Here is a 19,383-nt window from a genome sequence, read left to right on the forward strand (position 1 = left end):
AATTTGGAGCTGTCTCAGTCCAGTGAAGCACCAGTTTGGCTGATGTGAAGTTACTGAAATAACAACCGGCATGGAAATGTGTTTTGGTATTTAGTTTGATCATTAAATACCACCAGAACAATAAAGTTTATTCAAAAGTCACATACAGAATCACATTAAAGTCATTCTTTTCTATTCTTAAATACCCATACTGTCACACAGGTCAAATAAAATATATATTTATAAATTTATACATGATAAATGTTGATGTTCCAGCATGAATTTTTTGTGTTTTTGATTTGTTTGTTTTTCCAGATAATGTATGAAAATGGGAAATACTGCTGGAAATTTGTGTAGAGATGAGGGGTCAATAAATGGAGACAAACTAGAGAGATTTTTTAAAAAACTAGTCTTAAAATGACAGTTTTCTGTTTGTGGGCTGACTATAGGGAATAACTTGGAGGTAGACATAAAATAAGTAAAAATTATATTAAAATAAAACATGAGAGAAAATTCAGAAGAAGCTACCAACAAGAAAGTTATTCTTCTGCTTAGGAGTTGTCTCTTTTCTAAATATGTACAAGTAAGAGAGAAAATAAGTTAGAGGGAATGTAAATAATGAAAACATTAAATTAGTGTAAAAAAAATCTAGAGTTAAAGGGAAAATAAAATAAATGTTTGGCTGAAACAACAAAGACTAAGGTTTGAAAGGCTTTTGCTTCAACTCCCTTTTAAACTTAAGTGTAAAAAGGTTTTGTGCTAATTTCTTTTTAGTTTAACACTTTATTTTATTATTTTTATTTTATTTTCACTCATGTAGAGTCTGTTACTCTAAATGAGTAAACTCCATTACTGAGAATGAATTGTTAGTTACAAAATAAAAAAAAAGGCTTAAACTTTTTTTAACATTAAGTTTAAAAAAGGGTGAAAGAATGTGTCCTATTTAGTCATTTAAAAGGCAAATAAAAGCCTCATTTGTGTGCTGACCTTGATGAGCGTTTTATTTTGAAAGTACAGGCGGAAATCCAGTTTTGGTCATCTTTATTTCCATTAGCTGCGATGGGCAGCTAACACCTCAGGAGAAGTTTCCTGATGAGATGTGTTTTAAAGTTAACGCACGATTATGTTTGTAGAGACATAAAACAAGTTTGGACTGTAGACGGGGGATTTTATCCGCACACCAGGTATGTGACGGTTTAAACTTTAGCTTCACGTGACCCTAACTAGTAGTTAGCAAAGAGTAACCTTGCTAACGAGTTAGCTTCCATCTGTTAGAATTTGCTCGTCTGCTGTTTACTAAATAAGATTTTTTTATTATCATTATTTTGGACCCCCTATTTAAATGTATATTTTAGCCGGTTATGTTTGTATTTAGTTTTATTTCTGCTTCGTGACGCTGTTGCTTTCTTGTACTGTCACACACCGTGTGCCGTCTCATCCAATGGGATCGCTGTGACGTTTGATTGATTTGACTCCCAGCCAATAGAAACCCCTCGCCGGCCGTGCCGGCAGGCTTCATATGCCGGGCGTCTCTTTCCGGCGCAGTGTTGCTGGGATGCTGATGCTGCCGAGCCCGCTCGATCAGTCGCATCTGTAGACCTCCATGGTTGCCGGCATGCTGTACAGTCAGAGGTTGCGGCATTGCGTTGACCTCTGCCTGGGTCTGTTCTTGTTTTTAGCGGGGCTGCAGCAGGTGGAGGCTGCCGCCGCCGCCACGGACATGGAAAACTTCAACTGGAAGCCGTTCGTCTACGGAGGGATGGCCTCGATTGTCGCAGAATTCGGTGAGTGGCGGAGCCTCCGGTGCAGTCAGAGGCGCGCGTGTTGGTTAGGCGGCTGCATGTTTTATGCAGATCCTTTTTTTAGCTTCTAGAATTTGCAGTGGAGGGAAATTCTTGCTGCATGGCTGCTAGACGGTGGAGAGCAAAGGATGATGCACGCAGCTGATTTCACATTAGCGGACATAGATATTCTACATTCTAGTCCATCAGCTGAGCAGACAGAAGCTTAGAGCCTTCTAAACAGGACCGTTTACCATTGCAATAGGAGTTACGGGCTCTGCAATCAACTTCTTGGCCCATCCATTGATGTTTGTGTGTCAAAACATTGAAGCTCCACCTGCAAGACGTGGAAAGGGTTGGGAGGAGGACAGAAAAACAAGTTTCCTGAAGCTTAATTCTCTCCTGTAATGGGTCCAAATCCAGTATCGTGTACAAAAGGCGATATTTTCTGCACTAATAAATACACACATCCATCTGATGTTTAAGAGTCTGCCTGTTACAAAATCCCCCACGTAGAGACAGCGCTGTGGCAGTTGGCCTGGGTTTGCATCGACACGTCTTATCGCAGACGTGTCGATGCAAAGTAACAGGAGAGGCTGCCCTCTGTCATAATACTTTACTGGGTAGAAAGGTAACTCAAACTGAGCCACATTTGCATCTTTAAACCAGAGAACTGAAGGTTTTCATTTGGGTTTTTCAAAGAGTGTGAACTGAAGTGGTCAAAAATCCACCATAAATGGTTTAAATCTTTGCTTTTCTCTCCATATTTGTAGTGCTGTAACCTTTCTGTGTCCTTCTTAACCTTTGCTGTCCTTTTTCATTTCCAGGCACGTTCCCCATCGACCTGACCAAGACCCGGCTGCAGGTCCAGGGTCAGTCCCAGTACATGGAGGTGCGCTACAGGGGCATGTTTCACGCCCTGTTCAGGATCGGGAAGGAGGAGGGTATCCGGGCGCTCTACTCTGGGTATGCACTGAAGTTTTATGGTCACATGCAGGACTCCTTCCTCTTAAAATGTCCAGAGTTGATGCCCTTTCATGCTAAACTCACTCATCAGTGAGAAATCCTCTCCCTGAACCTTTGGCGCCTGTTTCCAGGGGAGAAAACGTCAAATTGCAGGCCAAACTTTTGTATCTACATACTGCAAAACACTTGTGACATGAGCCTCGGCCGTAAAAATGTGGTCTGTTCAGAATGCAGCACTGAGCTCACCTCTCTGAGCAGCTACACTTCTTGGCTGCACAAACTTTGATTTACTTGATGTCTGCTAAATTGAAACTCCAGATGGTGAAGCAGAGCAGCGGAGCAGCTTCAATGTCAGGTTTTCAGCAGCAGTTGGAACACGGCACACTTTTTCAGCAGCCTCAACATTTCTGTGTTCAATCAAAAGCAGAAGGCTGTCGTCATTCCTGTTGTCCTCCGGTGGATCTCAAAACTTCTTCTTCTTTATCTGCAAAAGTTTAGACTTCTGCAGGAAAATCGAGAATCTCTGATCTCGATACGTTTTAAAACATTTTCTAAAAATCGTCCGACTGTCTGTAACAGGAGCTTCCGTCAAATTTGGATCCACTTTGACTTTTCCTAAAACATTTTATATATCAACACAGGATTAAAAGCAAATTTAAACTTTTATCCCTGCTTTTTGCTGCTGACACATAGAAGGACATATTCCCATAATGGTGCTAAAAGCTGCACGGTGGTGTAGTGGTCAGCAATCGCAGTGGTTTGAACCCCTGCTTGGTCTTTTCTCTGTGGAGTTTGCATGTTTCCATGCTGCCTGCAGGTTTTCTGAATGATCAGGTTTGCAGCAGATTCTCAAACCATGAAGATTCTCTAGAAAACGGCAAAAAGACAAACAGGAAATTAACTAGAACCACGTTTTCTCTCTGCAGATGCTGAGGCTTTACGTTTCTTATAGGTTCTTATTTGGTTTTTATTAGTGTGGTCCTAATGTTTTTACTATTTTTATACTTGTGTCCTTTTCTTGGTATTTATTTTCTGCATGTTTACAGTGAGGACAGTTATTCATGAGCTGTAGCTCTTTTTCTGCTCAGGATCTCTCCAGCTCTGCTGAGACAAGCGTCTTACGGGACAATCAAGATTGGAACCTACAACTCTCTGAAGAGGCTGTTTGTCAGTCGCCCTGAAGGTGAGCCGCCTCCTTCTTGTTCTCTGCTCTTCATCTCTCTGGAGTCGTGGTGAAGACTCCAGGATGTGGACAGAAATATTTAATTCAATCCAATTTGCGATTCATCAAATCCATAAGTTGATTTCTTTTTTAAACTTTTTCTTGTTAACAGTTTTTAACATAAGAATTAAATAAACTTTATTAGCAAAATGCCCACCTTTGATCGGTCTAAACCACTGAAATGTGAAAACAGTTTTTTATAACCAAACTAAACTGTTTATTTAATTTTAAAAATGGACAAAGTGAATTATATCAAATGTAATCCTGTGAACTTGATATCCTGGCCTGTTCAAACATAGAAAGGCTGTCTTTGGCTTGTCAGATACAAAGTAGGTCCAACCTGAGCTGCTTTCTGTTTGACTCAGTCTGGATGAGGATGAGGAGGAGGAGGGGGAGGAAGCACACAGGTGTACTGCTTGTCGGTGACGGGGTCTGTGATGTGCACCTCTGTATCTGATGCTGATTGGCTGCAGATCAACACCTGAACGCTCTGTAGGTTTGAGATGATTGAGAATCAGAAACGCTGCAGCTTGAAGCCGTTTAGCTTTGAGCAGAAATCCCGCCGAGGTGATCCGTGTGGGATCAGATCAGGATCAGCTGAAAGTGAATAAAAGAACTAACTCTTAAAAAAACAACAACTAGTCATTAAAAATTCTAAGAAATATTGAAAATGTCAATTAAAAAATCTGAAAACCTAAAAGTGTTGCCATATGGAGAATGATATTTATTAGTAACGATTGCTGTATTGTTATTTACCAGTTTCTTTTTAATTTGCTTTCCATCCCCACTTTACAGTTTCAATTCAGACTTTTAGTTTTCGGAGTTGATTCTAATTTCAAATGGGGGGGGGCATGATTGACATCAGGTGATGGTTCATAGTAACGTCATTTCCGCTCCAGAACGGCGTCTGTTGTCGGCGCCGCTTGTGTCACTCCTCCTCTGATGTGGCGTGCAGCAGTAAGTTTGGTCTGATTTGAAAAGCTGCAGGAAACGGTCAAATGTTGACATGAAGTCCCTAAAACTGACAGACAAAGGGACCTGTACGGCATTTATCAGAGCGTGGCCGGCGCCAGCGGGTTCTGGAGGCGCCGCCGATGTTTACGACCACCTGGGTCCTTCTCCGTCTGCCTCAGTATATGACCTCTCTGTTGACTGATTTCTGTCTTATCTGTCGGCCGGGCCACTTATCCACGCTCGGTGACTGAAGCGGGAATCCTGATGATGCTCCTTCCAGGACGACTTTTCACAAATCGCAGCAAACGCAAACATCTGTGAATGAAAGAAGTCTTTTCTGTAGAATTGAAAAAGGGAAGATTTGATTTGATGCTGCAGGTTCTTCTGTACAGGCGGGGAGGGTCATGCAGAAATGTTGATTCCGTTTCACACGGCATTGATAAGGAGCTATTGTAGAGATAAAAGCCTTTTTTCTAATACATTGAACTGATATTGGTAAACTTTAGTAATGTGGCTGATGTGGCCGAAGCTCTGATGATGTTTGCAGAAACAGTTTAGCTCTGAACTTTCTGTGTTTTCACAATGCTGCATATTTTTTGGACAATAAGTTGCTCCGCAGCACTTAAAAGTGCACAATTAAGAGAAAAACTCGTATATAAGTCGCACCGGAGTATAAGTCGCACTTTTGGGAGAACATCCGGGAACAAGAACAGACATTTCATGTTGATAAACAAAACACAATAATGGAATAAATAACAATAATAGACTGAATATCTATGCACTTCACTACAAGAACACACTGATGCACTTTTAGCTTCAGGAAACATTGTGAGAATCTACTGGATTAGTGAAACACATGAACAATTATTCAGATCACTAATTTCGGTGATTTCTTCATCATCTGTGTCGCTTTGGAACAATTTCGCCAAGCCCGACGTCAGACGGAGTGCCGTTCCTTCTGCGTTGCTGTTGGTAGCAAATACTGATGCACGTCTACAGCGCCATCTATTGGTTGCTGCTATTTATTTTTGATAACATCACACAAGTTGCACCAAAGTTTAAGTCGCACCTGCAGCCAAACTACCAAAAACAATGGTACATAAAAATCGCTATTTTCATTGTGTTGCACCAAGAAAATCTTTCATTTGGTATCAAATTTCTAAAATTTGTTGAGGTTTTAGTCCAAATTTGAGCATAATAATATGAGAGCAGTTTTTCTGGAAAGAAGAAATGAAGAAAATTAAATCCTCTTTCTGTTAGAAATACTCCTCACCTGATCAGAACCGTCCCTCAATGAGCTGCTTCATCATAAGATGAGATAAAACTTTATTTATCCCACAATGGGGAAATCTTCTTATCGTCAGCAGCAAAAAAAGACATCCACAAATACAAACGGCAAAGAAAAGAAAAAGTGGCATTCACAGAGGATAAAGTGAATTTAAACAAAAATAAATAGTACAAAAATACGCAGCAAAAAACAACCGGCAGAGGGGGGTTGGAGGGTGGGTGGGCGGTGGCTGGTCTGGAGCTCTGAGTTGTTGGGGGGGGGGGTCCCTTTGTTTGAGTTGGAGGAAGTGGACTGCTTGAAGCTGAGGTGTGAATAGCTGCAGCTGGATCATCTGAATCTTTCTGTGTGAAGTGTAGTTTATTTTCCATACACAGTAAAGTTGAACAGATTGCAGTAAATGTCACTTCTTCTTTTCTTTTTTTGGACACTTACAGAAATTAATAAATGTCGCCACGATACCTGCAGAGAAAAGATCCGAAAACATCATCTTATTGCCTCTGTTGATGCTTTGCCTCTCGGCCTGCATACATTTTGCTGCATTGCTGCCTCTGTGTTCTGATGCAGGCCTGTTTTCCCTGTGCTTGTGCTGGGATCGAACGCCCGTCCCTCTGGCCTTAAAGCCGGCGGCGTGAGGACGGACGCTCTAACTGTTGGTCAGAACGAGCTGGACTTATTGAATCGCCACAAACAGGACATGGATCGATCTCCGGCTCTATGCTTCCCCTGACTGTAAACAGAACACCCAGAACTTCCTCTGCCCCACCTGAAGGGGGCATCCTGTTAACGGCATAAGAATATTTAAATCTTCAAAATAATCCTCAGTGGACGTCCTTGTTCTGCTCTAATAGAGAGATCCTCACCATAGTTTCATTCTAAACATAGAGCGAAGCAAAACAGTATTTAGTCAGCCACTAACGGTGCAAGTTCTCCCACTTAAAAAGATGAGAGAGGCTGTCATTTTAATCATAAGTAAACCTCAACTATGAGAGACTAAATAAGAAAAAAATCCATAAAATCACATCGTCCGATTTTTTAAAGAATTTACTTGTAAATTATGGTGGGAAATAAGTATTAGGTCATCTACGATCAAGCAGGATTTCTGTCTCTCATAGACCTGTAACTTCTTCTGTAGAGGATCCTCTGTCCTCCACTGGTTACCTGTATTAATGGCTCCTGTTTGAACTGGTCATCTATAGAAAGACACCTGTCCACAACCTCAGACAGTCACACTCCAAACTCTACTATGGTCAAGACCAAAGAGCTGTCTGAGGACACCACAAACCAAATTATTGACCTGCACCAGGCAGGAAGTCTGAATCTGCAACGGGTAAGGAGCTTGGTGTGAAGAAATCACCTATGGGAGCAATTATTTAGGAAATGGAAGACATACAAGACCACTGATGATCTCCCTCCATCTGGGGCTCCCCCCAAGTTCTCACCCCGTAGGGTCAAAATGATCACAAAAACGGTGAGTAAAAATCCCAGAACCCCACGGGGGACCTAGTGAATGACCTGCAGAGAGCTGGGACCAAAGTTACAAAGGCTACCATCAGTAACACACTACACCACAAGGGACTCAAACCCTGCAGGGCCAGACGTGTCCTAAAGCCAGTACATGTGCAGGCCCGTCTACAGTCTGCTAGAGAGCATTTGGAGGATCCAGAAGAGGATTGGGAGAATGTCCTATGGTCAGATTAAACCACAATAGAACTTTTTGGTAAGAACTTCTTCTCGTCGTGTTTGGAGGAGACAGAATGCTGAGTTGCATCCAAAGAACACCAGACCTACTGTAAAGCATGGGGTGGAAGCATCATGCTGTGGGGCTTTTTTTCAGCAAAGGGACCAGGACGACGTTATCCGTGTAAAGGAAAGAATGAATAGGGCCATGTATGGGCAGATTTAGAGTGAAAACCTCCTTCAATCAGCACTGAAGATGAAACATGGCTGGGTCTTTCAGAACAACAATGATCCCAAACATGCGTTGCCCGGGTAACGAAGGAGTGGCTTCATAAGAAGCATTTCAAGGTCCTGGAGTGGCCTGGCCCGTCTCCAGATCTCAATCCAATAGAAAATCTTTGGAGGGAGTTAAAAGTCTGTGTAGCCCAGCGACAGCCCCAAAACATCACTGCAGTAGAGGAGATCTGCATGGAAGAATGGACCAAAATACCACTGCTCTAGAGGAGATCTGCATGGAGGAATGGACCAAAATACCACTGCTCTAGAGGAGATCTGCATGGAGGAATGGACCAAAATACCACTGCTCTAGAGGAGATCTGCATGGAGGAATGGACCAAAACATCACTGCAGTAGAGGAGATCTGCATTGAGGAATGGACCAAAATACCACTGCTCTAGAGGAGATCTGCATGGAGGAATGGACCAAAATACCACTGCTCTAGAGGAGATCTGCATGGAGGAATGGACCAAAATACCACTGCTCTAGAGGAGATCTGCATGGAGGAATGGACCAAAACATCACTGCAGTAGAGGAGATCTGCATGGAGGAATGGACCAAAATACCACTGCTCTAGAGGAGATCTGCATGGAGGAATGGACCAAAATACCACTGCTCTAGAGGAGATCTGCATGGAGGAATGGACCAAAATACCACTGCTCTAGAGGAGATCTGCATGGAGTAATGGACCAAAACACCACTGCTCTAGAGGAGATCTGCATGGAGGAATGGACCAAAACACCACTGCTCTATATCTCTGTGTTATACACCATTTGCTGTCATTGCCAACAAATGGTGTATAACAAAGTATGGAGGTTAACTATTGTTATTGACCAAATACTTTTTTTCCACCATAATTTACAAATAAATTCCCTCAAAATCAGACTTTCTTGTTTTCTGGATTTTTTCTTCTCCTCATTTTGTCTCATAGTTGAGGTTTATCTGTGATAAAAACTACAGGCCTCTCCCAACTTTTCAAGTAGAAGAACTTTCACAATCGGAGTCTGACTAGATACCATTTTGCCCGACTGTAATGAAGTGTGATAGTTTGGGCCAGGACTTTTTTTCCTATAATTCACATTTAGTAAAGTTCTGTAACCGTCACGGATTATTAAATCCATCCATAACTGATTTATACATGTTGGTTTGACATTAACCCCTGGTTTCCTTGCTCCCACAGTTCAGCCTTGGACCAAAAAAATCCACCAATTAACTATAGCTTCGGTCATTTCTCTGGTTTTGTTTCACATTTTTATGACACTAACCATAAAGGTTTTGACCCAAACTCTATGAAAATAATACAAACACAAAGACAGGAGCTCGTAGGCAGTAACTAATGTCTTTAATGTTGTTTGCTTGTTGGATGCTTGTTTGTACAAAGTCCTGAATCGGTTTCCTTTTTCTCCTGACAGATGAGACCATGGTCCTCAACGTCTTCTGTGGCGTGGTGTCGGGAGTCCTGTCTTCTTCTCTGGCAAACCCCACTGATGTTCTCAAGGTGATGAGTCAAACAAAAGCCCCTTTAAGATGATTCATTCAGCTCCACTCACCAACCTAGACATTTGGATGTTCCTGCTTGTTTGTGTTTCAGATCAGAATGCAGGCGCAGGGCAGTCTGCTCCAAGGCAGCATGATGTCCAACTTCATCAACATCTACCAGACAGAAGGCACCAGGGGGCTGTGGAGGGTGGGTGCTGCCTGACCATCGGCCAGCTACTGGATTCGTTTTTCACTTGTCAGAAGTTTCAGAACGTTCCAGTTTTTTTAAGAATCAATGTAGAGATGAAAACACGAAAGAAGCCACTTTTTACAGATGTAATATGTAAACATAGTTACTCCATTCCGTCTCTAAGTCTTCTTCAGAGATTCCTTCCAATTCTCCTGCAGTCCGTCCCCCAAAGGATTGACTCTTGGGTTTCAGTCTTTAGTTTAGTTCGTCCCCCAAAGCATCTTGCTGGGAATCTGGAGTCCAGTATTTGCTGGTCCAGATGAGTTCATTTGTTTTATACTGTCTGATTTTTTGCTGCTGCTTCAAGTCTTCACAGTTCAAACTCACCGCGGCCACGTGAAGCTCTTGTCCTGTCAGGTAGAGGGCTGCATTGGGATTGGCGGGACCCAACCCAAATCTCGCGGGATTGGGCGGTTTGAATTGTGCTGCGAGTTTTGCGGGTGCGGGCGGGAGTGGACATACATATTGCAATATTGTTGCATAGTGCATATGCGTTACACGTTGCATAGTGTAACGCATACGTTGCGGGAGCGGGCGGGATTGGTCAGAAATTCAGTGGGCGCGGGCGGTAGCGGGATGAAGAAAATAGTCCCGCGCAGGGCTCTACTATGAGGCGTCCATCATGCTGGAGATCCGTCTCAGGAACTGACTTTCCTGGTTTCCCCCCCGACCAAAGGTCCAGTTTCTAGCAAACCTTTGATGCAAAAAGGAACTTTTCTGACTTTTTTTGCCATTCAGCTGAACCTCAGGAGAAATTTTGAACAAAAGGGACAAAACAAATGTAAATATGCCAGACTTTAGCCACGGGGTCCTTTCCAACTGCAGTTCCCTTTCAGGTTGATGTTACTGAAGAAATAAAACACATTTTAAGAGGAAGAAACTACAAAATGCAAAATAAATGAAGACGACATACAAAATACAAACAGAAATGCAGTATAAAACTGACTCAACTATAACATTTTAAAATCAATATGGGTTCCAGCTCTGCTTTAATGCAGACAGAGAAGGTTGGAGGTCATCTGGAATAGTTTGAAAGAACATTTTAAAGGGTCTATACTATGCTATTGTTAAATTTTTCAGAGTAGATCTGTAAATATGATCATTTGTTTCACCTCTGGCACACTAAAGAACCATTTGTTTTCATGAAAAGTAGTGATTTTCACAGCTCATTCTACCTGGAAGTAAGCTGACTTGGTCTCTGAGGCTCCGCCTTTTTCTCCATGTGGGTGCCGCCCATTTCATGCCATTAACCTGTGTCTGCGTTTCTCCCATGAAAACAAACAAACAAACCTTAGCAAAGATGGATGTGCACATTGCTCATAGGAAATGAAAGCGTTTAGCTAGCTCTGCAGAGAAAGTGGGCGTGTGTGTTAGCATGGGGCGGGGCTGGGAGTGCAGACTCTTCCTGGAAGGGGCGGTGCCTCACTTTGTGATGTCACAATGTGAGGAACTGCTTATTTTGGTGGATTGGAGGGGCTGCTGCTCAGAGAGCAGGATTTAGAGGAATGCTCAAAAATGTGTGGAGTGTGCAAAAGGCTGATTTTTGCCTGACAGTCCCTTTAAATCCTGATTAACTGATATCTAACAGATGTCAGTATCTCATGCATTTACATTCCCCTGAAAAGGCCCTTTTGTGTAAATGTGTGTAATTCTTTGGTTTTAATCAAACGTTCCTAATTTTTGTTGTCCAAAGCGTAATCTGGACTCCGTTTTCAAACCTTTTCTGGAAGCATTCCGGATAGTTGTTCTTTTTTTTCCTTTAGCGATTCATAAATGACTTTGGCTCCATTTCAAGCTTTTCGCTGGACTTTAAACAGGAAAAAAAAAACTGTTGGGAGTTTGAATTTTATAAAACATTTGTGAGTTCAGATGTTTTTTGGAGCTGCATTGTTCCTGCTTTTGTGTCGCAATCCAAAATCTTGTCACAATTGTACCAGCATGAAGTTTTTATTTATTTATTTTATTTTATAGTTGAGCTTTGATTTCACAAACGTATGTCCTTCCTCCTCCTCTTCCCCCGCAGGGCGTTATTCCCACGGCGCAGCGGGCAGCCATTGTTGTGGGTGTGGAGCTCCCCGTCTATGACATCACAAAGAAGCACCTTCTGGGCTCTGGCGTCATGGGAGACACCGTGTTGACTCATTTCATGTCAGTTTCCTGTTATTTCTCTAGGGTTTTTTTTAACTTCCTGTGTTGACGTGATTGGTGTGTTGTTGCAGCTCCAGCTTTGCCTGCGGCCTTGCGGGGGCGCTCGCCTCCAACCCGGTAGACGTGGTGCGGACTCGGATGATGAACCAGAGGGTTTTGTCTGGAAGCCCCACCTACAAAGGGACCCTGCATGGGGTGATGCAGACGTGGAGGAACGAGGGCTTCTTTGCTCTGTATAAAGGCTTCTGGCCAAACTGGCTGCGACTGGGACCCTGGAACATCATCGTATCCTTCAAACGCAATAGATGGGGAAGTATGAAGCCATACCTTCGGTTTGTAGAAAGAAACTTTGCATTAGACGTAAATAAACAGCAGTTGAAGATGTCAGTTTATCCATTAAAAAAAAAGCTCAGTCCAACTGGGATATTCTGGGATAACACGCTCCTACATATTGTAAACTGATCTTTGTAGCTCCTCCCACATCCCCCCCTGTTTGCCACCCGCATAGTTAGGTGATGCCGCTCTTGTTGCCAGGTCAACTCTGGTTTCTAATAAAACTGTAACGGAGCGTCTCGGTTCGTGCGGTTTCTTTACCAAGTTTAGAGGTGGGACCTGCTCAGAACACAAACAGGTGGGGACGATTCCCGTACTACACAATTTACATTTTTAAAAATTAACTTGGAGGTAACTAATATTTATTTACATTCAGGTATTCAACACACCGAACTTTTTATGAACACAAACAGACTCAGATTTTTTCAGCAGACTCCTGGCCGATGAAAGTCTCTGATTTAAAAAGTGACAAATTTAGCTTCATACCAAGTTTGTTTGTCATTTTTGTAAGATAAGTGTTTTCTATGGAGAGGTGTGAGGAAACAGATCATCCACTCCTGCCCTATAGAAATAATATGTACAAAATTGGGCGGTAAGGCAGGTCATCCAACAACCAAAGGGTTGGCGGTTCGATCCCCCCGAGCGCGGCTAGTCTGCAGCTCACCGCTCCCCCCAGGGGAATGACCAAAATGCGGAGAAGAAGTTCCCCATTGCGGGATAAATAAAGTATCAATTATTATTATTATTATTAAAATATAGAGTGGTCCCTCGTTTATTGCTGGAGTTGTGTTTTAAAAATAACTCACGACAAGTGAACTCCCCAAAGTAGACATCTTCATTTCCTACTTTAACCTTTAGATGTTTTAAGGCTGTAAAACTCCTCATAAACACTTTCTCCACTTTTCTCTCTGGTTGAAATTCTCAAAGTTCATAAAAAAATTAGTCCAGGATTTTAGAATTAAAAACATTAAAGATCTGATCGCGATCAAAGATTGATAGAAGTCTGGAAAGTTAATAGCAGGCGGCGTGGATAAGATTGATTGACAGTGGTCTAAAGCCAATAATAATACATCAAAGAAGCTGTTTGGTTGCTAAGCAGCACATGAAAGGCTTTTAGGGCAATGTAAAGACAACACTCCCAGCTGCATTTGACTGTACTGCTCCCTTGTGGCATGTTTGGCTAACTACAGTCAGGTTAAAGACCATTTCTAGTGAAAATTGTGTGTTTTTAACATGCTCTTGTAGCATTTTCCTCACTATATTAAAGTTAAAACAGCGTTTCTGACTATTCCTTTATTCAAATCGTGAATAAATTGAAAAATGCAATTTAAAAAAGCTCTTAGTTGCGACGCAGCAGCGGAAATGGGCGGAGCCACAGTCTCCTTCCTCCACCTGCAGACACATAGATCCATGAACGCCCATGAAGATCCCTTGTCTGAGCCAGAATCTGGATCTAAACTGTACGGCTGATAGCTCTGATATTGCTGCCGTTTTTGCGAGTGTGGGGGGGTGAGGGGCTGTAAGCTAGCAGGAGAGAGTGCAAGAAAGGGATGAGGGGATTTCAGCGGAAGCTTACTTCCACAGAGGGATATTTCTGCCACCACGCTGCACACAAAACCTTCTGAATTGCAAGTGAAAATATTAAATATTTGCTTTTCAATTATTTTTTATTTTGCTTTCACAAACTTTTTTTGCCTTTGCAAAACAGGTTTTCATGCGTTGTCTCATCTCATCTCATTAGTTTCTGTTTAGCGTGACAAAGCTGCCATCAAACAGCTGCTGATTGGTCCAGAATCTAACCAATCAAATCGCCGTATTTATCTAACATGGTGTCTGCTACCGAGGCTCAGAGGATGACGCGGCTCTTTTTAGCCTCAATGTTGTCTCTGTGGATGAAGATTTCATTTTTTTATCATTAATTCCAGTTGATACTTTCTTTCTTGTTTTAGCATTGGTTAATTTTTATGAAGTCAGATTTATGAACTTATGGCTGAGCATCTCCTGAAACTGTAAAGTTTATCTGCTGACATTAAATCAACAGGTCTGTGTGATGATCTGTGAATCCTGCAGAGCAAATTATTGGTAAAAAGTTTGATTTTCTTTAAGATATGTTTCTTAAAACAAAACAATAAAAGATTTAAAGCACATTATTTTATGCTGCACACGTGTTTTGGAATAGATTAACAGCAGTTTTTAATAGAGAATGACGGCTCACCAAAGGAGACTCGATGAATTTAACAGAAGAAGCTTTTTTAACTTTTATGTTCCTTTTCACAGTGTCTCATGTTTTAGAACTAGAAATGCTGTTTTCTCTTCATATTTCAACATTTATTGAATTTCAACATTTATTGAATAAAACAATAGTTCAGATACAAATCTTAAAAAGTGTTACTTCCTGCTTGACGGAGTCGGAGCTCTGACGTTTTCTTCTGCTGCAGACGTTTTAAACACGTTGGTCACTAAATAAATACAAAACTCAATTTTATTTAATTTGCTCCTTCTGGGTTTTACTCTGAGAAACGGGCCAAAATGGTTGAAAACGGCAGAATCCTGTACGAACAGAACCGACTCAAAGTCCATGTCTGCCTCCAAGCATATGAGACAGAGACACCTGATTGGTTAGAATCTGGACCAATCAGCAGCTGTTTGATGGCAGCTTTGACACGTCAAACTGAAACTAACTCGGCAAAATCAAAGATAGTAAAAAGACGAGAGAGGAAAAAAAGAGCAAAATAAAAAATACTTGAAAAGCAAATATTTAATATTTTCACTTGCAATTCAGAAAGTTTTGTGTGCAGCGTGGTGGCAGACAGAAATATCCCTCCATAAACTTCCACGCCAACGGAACCACACCTCACAGGTGAATTTCTACTGAACTCCTGCCGCTCTGCAGAAACTATGTTCTAGTTTCATCGTCATGAGACACCACTGGCTTTGAGTCCAGAACCAACAGTGTTGTGATTCCCGCCTGTCAGACTGTTTGACCCGTAAAGGAAGATGTTTAGCTGGGTTCCCCACAGGACGGCGAGCAGGTTCTCCCTCAGTGTCTGCAGCTTTTTCTTGACTCTTTGCTTCTGCAGTTCTTCATCACCTTCGAGCAGCTGAAGAAGCTCCCGTTCTAACCCGAGCAGAGCGCTGGACGGCCGGGGTCAGAGGGGGCGGGACCACAGCAGCAGCCTGGAGTTTTCTCACCTACACACCGACAGTCCCTCCGCCACATTCATCCGTCGTCTGCTTATGCTCCTTCAGTTTCTTTTGGGTTTTTTTGGGCTGCTGCTGCTGAATTCTGATGAAGAGAAGACCTTGGAGAGAAAAAGTGGTTCTTACTAAAGAGTTTAATGACTTGAAATCGGTAGGTGGAATTAGACTTTTGAAACAAATGTTTGTATTTATTGGGAAGTCCTGGAGTTTCCGAGCGTTTCGGATGAGCAATGCGTACAAATCCTGAATATTGGGAGGTAACAGCTGACTGTTGGAAACGGCGAGACGACTGTTACAGCGGTTTATTGTCAAACAGTGACTCCAAACGGCAGCGGAGTCAGATGCCATTCGCAATAATCATCTCATCTACAATCTGTGGATGACATGAGACTGAAACGTTTGACAGTTTGAGCTTCCTGTCGCAGACTGGAGAATCGTCTTAACACAACATGACAAAAGCGCACAACTCTGGATCAGAACCAGTCCTCAAAACCAGAATCCTCATAAACCTGAGGCCCCCAGCGGCCGCCTATCGGTAAAAAACCCAAAGCATTTCACCCCCTCTGGTGTTTCCACTGCTGTGGGTCATCCAGAACATCATGCGTTTTACGAATCAAGCTAACGGTCCCACTTTGACAGCCTCCTCTTTTAGCTGTGTCTGAGATATGAGGCCACCAACATTCATAGACAATAATATCTAGTTGTGTTTGTGAAAACATCCACTGCTTTACAAAAAGAAGCCCTTTTACAGATGAAAGGGTTGTGGTCCTAAAGATTTTCCCATGAACTGCAACAGCTACTCTAACTGGACATCGTTCCGTTAAAGAAATGAACTGCATGTGAGCAGAAGCAGACGCTCGTGGAGATGTTTGTCCAGACGGGGCTTTTCTCAGAATCAGGTGTTCGTACGACACCGTCTCTTCTTCCTTTGTGCCAATATTGTCTTCTAAAAGAACTGAAATGTTCTCAGCTCTCTGTCACAACACTTCAGTCTCGTCATGCTGCACAACCAGCCCGAACAAACGTTGGTCTCTGTCTAAATCTGACTCCATGACTCCACCCTTAAAGTTACTATAAGCTCCACCCTACTGAGTTCCAGGGTCTTGGTGTTTATAAAATCCACTTTCAAACTGATCGTTCTGTTGGACTGACGTTCTTTAAAGCCTTAAACGGTCATGTGCAGAAGTTTTTATCCTTCTAAGACCACAAATCCACATTTAGCATTTCTAGCATTGAGTGATGATGACACTCAGAGCGTCTCAAAGTAAAGTTGGCTGGAAAATGGTCTCAGGATTTGGACACTTCTGTTTTTTACTAGTTGGAAGCTATAAATCCTTCAACCATTGTTTTCCTGTTTCTCTTTCTTTATTCTAGTATCTTCCTCCATTTTTTGTCCCTTAACTCCTCCTACAATGTTTAATCTATTTCAACTATTCAAATGTTCAGCTCTTTCATCTTTTTCCAGCTGTGACTTTTGCTCCTTCAAATCCTTGAACTTTTCCAGATATTCCAGGATTTCCAGGATGTTTGCCTCCATTGAAATACATGGGGAATCCTTGGTGCAGGAGGTCGCTGGTTCGATACCCGGCTCTGGCATTTTTCACAAATATATCTTTATTGATATTGTGCTGTTTTCACTTTATTTATGGTCAACTTTGATCATTTCTTAATTTAGCCAAATATGAGCCTTTTTAGGTTTCATTTTCATTCAGCAACATGGCATCAATGCTGCGTTTTGTTCTGGAAGTGCAGCTCCTGCTAGTTTTGTTGCAAACCCTAGTGGCTGCTGCATGAACTGCATGTGTGAGTCTTTTCTTCTGTTTTCTGGTTTTGAGGTCACTCTGCTGAGGCGTCCTCTGGGACTTCACAGGAAAACTCCAAACCTTTAGTCGTAACTGACTTTCTTTAAAAAGTGAGGAACGCTTCTGCACATGACTGTTCTCTGATCACCTGTTCATGTAGACGAGGAACGATCACTTTGCTCTGTTGCCTTCTGTTTCTTTGTCCACACACTGTTTTATTGTTCAGGTTCAGATGAGGAACCTTTGTTTTTGGTTGAGTTTTATGGTGGAACTGCATTTGTGTGATCGGTTAGCTGAAGGACGGGTCACTGAGCCTTTGGATCGTCTGTGTACTGTGAAACTGTCAGGACAACGGCGGCAGCTTTAAAAACCCGAGGAGGTCCTTCTGAAACCCTGTCAAAATTAAAGTCAAAGGATTTTAGGGAAAAAAAAGCTTTACTGTGTTATAAAAGTATTATTTATTATTGTAAAGCTGATTATTTAAAAACTAATTCACGCGTTCATTTTAGGATTCATGCATAAAAGCGTCAAATCGGTTCATTTCAACACAAGTTTGTGCAGCTGAGAGATAAAGCTGATGACATCACAGCGTCTAGAGAGAAATCATTTTTCAATAGTAAGTCAGAGACGACCAGAAACTCCACACATGTTCAAACGCTGAGCTGAAGCTTGTAAAAAACTTTTTGCAGTTTCATGAATGTAAATGCTGTTTTCTATTGACGGGAAAAACAAAGTCTGTTCAATTTTATTTATGAAAACATTGAAAGTGAATGGATGTTTTTAAAAAATGCAAAATGTGTTTTTTTTTTTTCCTCTTGAGGTGAAAGTCAGAAAAATTAAAGATGGGAATAAAAGCGAATTGATAAATGTGGCTGACTTTAAGATGATCAAGTAGTTCAATGTATTCCTAAGAAAATGTATCTATTTGTTGTTTATTTATTGTGATTGATCATCTTTAATGCCACATGGTTATTGTCTTATACAGTTACAGGAATGAAACCCATTATTGTTGAAAAAATTGGGCTAGATAAAGAAAATCCAATGGAATTAAATGTTTCATTTAAGAAAGATAATCTGAGGGGTTTTGGTAGCAATAATCCTATTTAAAAGTGATAAAAATGCATTAAGTTTAAAATGAGGAGGTCCTTTATCATTGAAGTCTCCTCTTGACTTCCTGTTTGAAGCAGACTGAAAAGAAAAGCCAGGTATGTTCACCAGGTGACCACTGGGTGGCGTGTGAGTCCAGCAAATCTGTTCCTGTTACACAACAGCACACATTTACGGGAGACATGAATGATCCAGAATTAATCAGAAATTTGAGGTGTATTTTTAAGAAATGTAAAAATGTTTTGAGATTGAAAAATGTATTTTAGCCAGAAATCTAAAGTTTGTAGCTTTTCAACATTTTTGTCTCATCAGTTTGCAAACATTTTTATCCTTTTTTTTTGTTGCTTATTTTCTGACTTAAATTATTTGAAAAAAACTTTGTATTATTTTAAGATGATTTTTCTTTCAAATCATATTTACACCATTGATTAAATTAATCACATTTCCACAGCTGCATCTTTGTACATGAATCTTTATTTTTCCTTTAATGGTTGTTACTGTCGCAGCTCAAATGTGGATCCAAACGCATCTTTCCTGCACGTTCACACGCCGTTTCCTGTCTTATCCTGACCAAAACTCCATATTTTGCACTGAATTTGAAACAATATTGGGGATTAACTTAGTGCAGCTCAGAAAAGATTCCTCTATGTGACCCAAAAACAGAGAAGCAGACGGATTGCTGCTATTAAAATATGGAAATTGAATCATTTAAAACATAAAACGTCCTCAGATCCTTGCACTTTGCATTCTGCTCGGCTTGTGTCATTGTTGCTTGTTGATGAATGTTTTGATTTAGTTTTTTTGAACAATTGTTTGGATCCTATAGAGTTACTGTTCACTCAAATAAAACAAATGCTGTCATTGCTAAAGGCTGCTGTCTTCATTCCAATCAAACGCATCACACACTCTGAGAATGGGAG

The 19,383-nt window shown here is 41.4% G+C and overlaps 1 protein-coding gene across 2 annotated transcripts; it reads left to right on the top strand.

The window, feature by feature from the left end:
- Positions 1–969: 969 nt before the first annotated feature.
- Positions 970–19,332, top strand: slc25a14 (solute carrier family 25 member 14). 2 transcript variants are annotated; one of them, XM_004076811.5, is made up of 9 exons: positions 970–1,163; positions 1,659–1,763; positions 2,588–2,726; positions 3,815–3,909; positions 9,556–9,641; positions 9,735–9,830; positions 11,896–12,020; positions 12,092–12,305; positions 15,434–19,332. In XM_004076811.5, exons 2-9 carry the CDS (start codon positions 1,700–1,702, stop codon positions 15,473–15,475), a joined length of 861 nt encoding a protein of 286 aa, XP_004076859.1. In that variant the 5' UTR covers positions 970–1,163; positions 1,659–1,699; the 3' UTR covers positions 15,476–19,332. The 2 variants fall into 2 exon arrangements, with proteins under 2 accessions (XP_004076859.1, XP_020564832.1); XM_020709173.3 differs by lacking the exon at positions 970–1,163 and having other exon boundaries at positions 1,510–1,763.
- The last annotated feature ends 51 nt before the right edge of the window (positions 19,333–19,383 follow it).

This window comes from Oryzias latipes, chromosome 14, assembly GCF_053564925.1.
Source record: "Oryzias latipes strain Hd-rR chromosome 14, Olatipes_Hd-rR_3.1".
Classification (NCBI taxonomy): domain Eukaryota; kingdom Metazoa; phylum Chordata; class Actinopteri; order Beloniformes; family Adrianichthyidae; genus Oryzias; species Oryzias latipes.

Coding starts and splice junctions, on each gene's coding strand:
- slc25a14 (XM_020709173.3), top strand. CDS start 1,583: ATGGTTGCCGGCATGCTGTACAGTCAGAGGTTGCGGCATTGCGTTGAC. Junction 9,642..9,734: donor ACCCCACTGATGTTCTCAAG/GTGATGAGTCAA, acceptor TTTGTGTTTCAG/ATCAGAATGCAGGCGCAGGG. Junction 9,831..11,895: donor GCACCAGGGGGCTGTGGAGG/GTGGGTGCTGCC, acceptor CTTCCCCCGCAG/GGCGTTATTCCCACGGCGCA.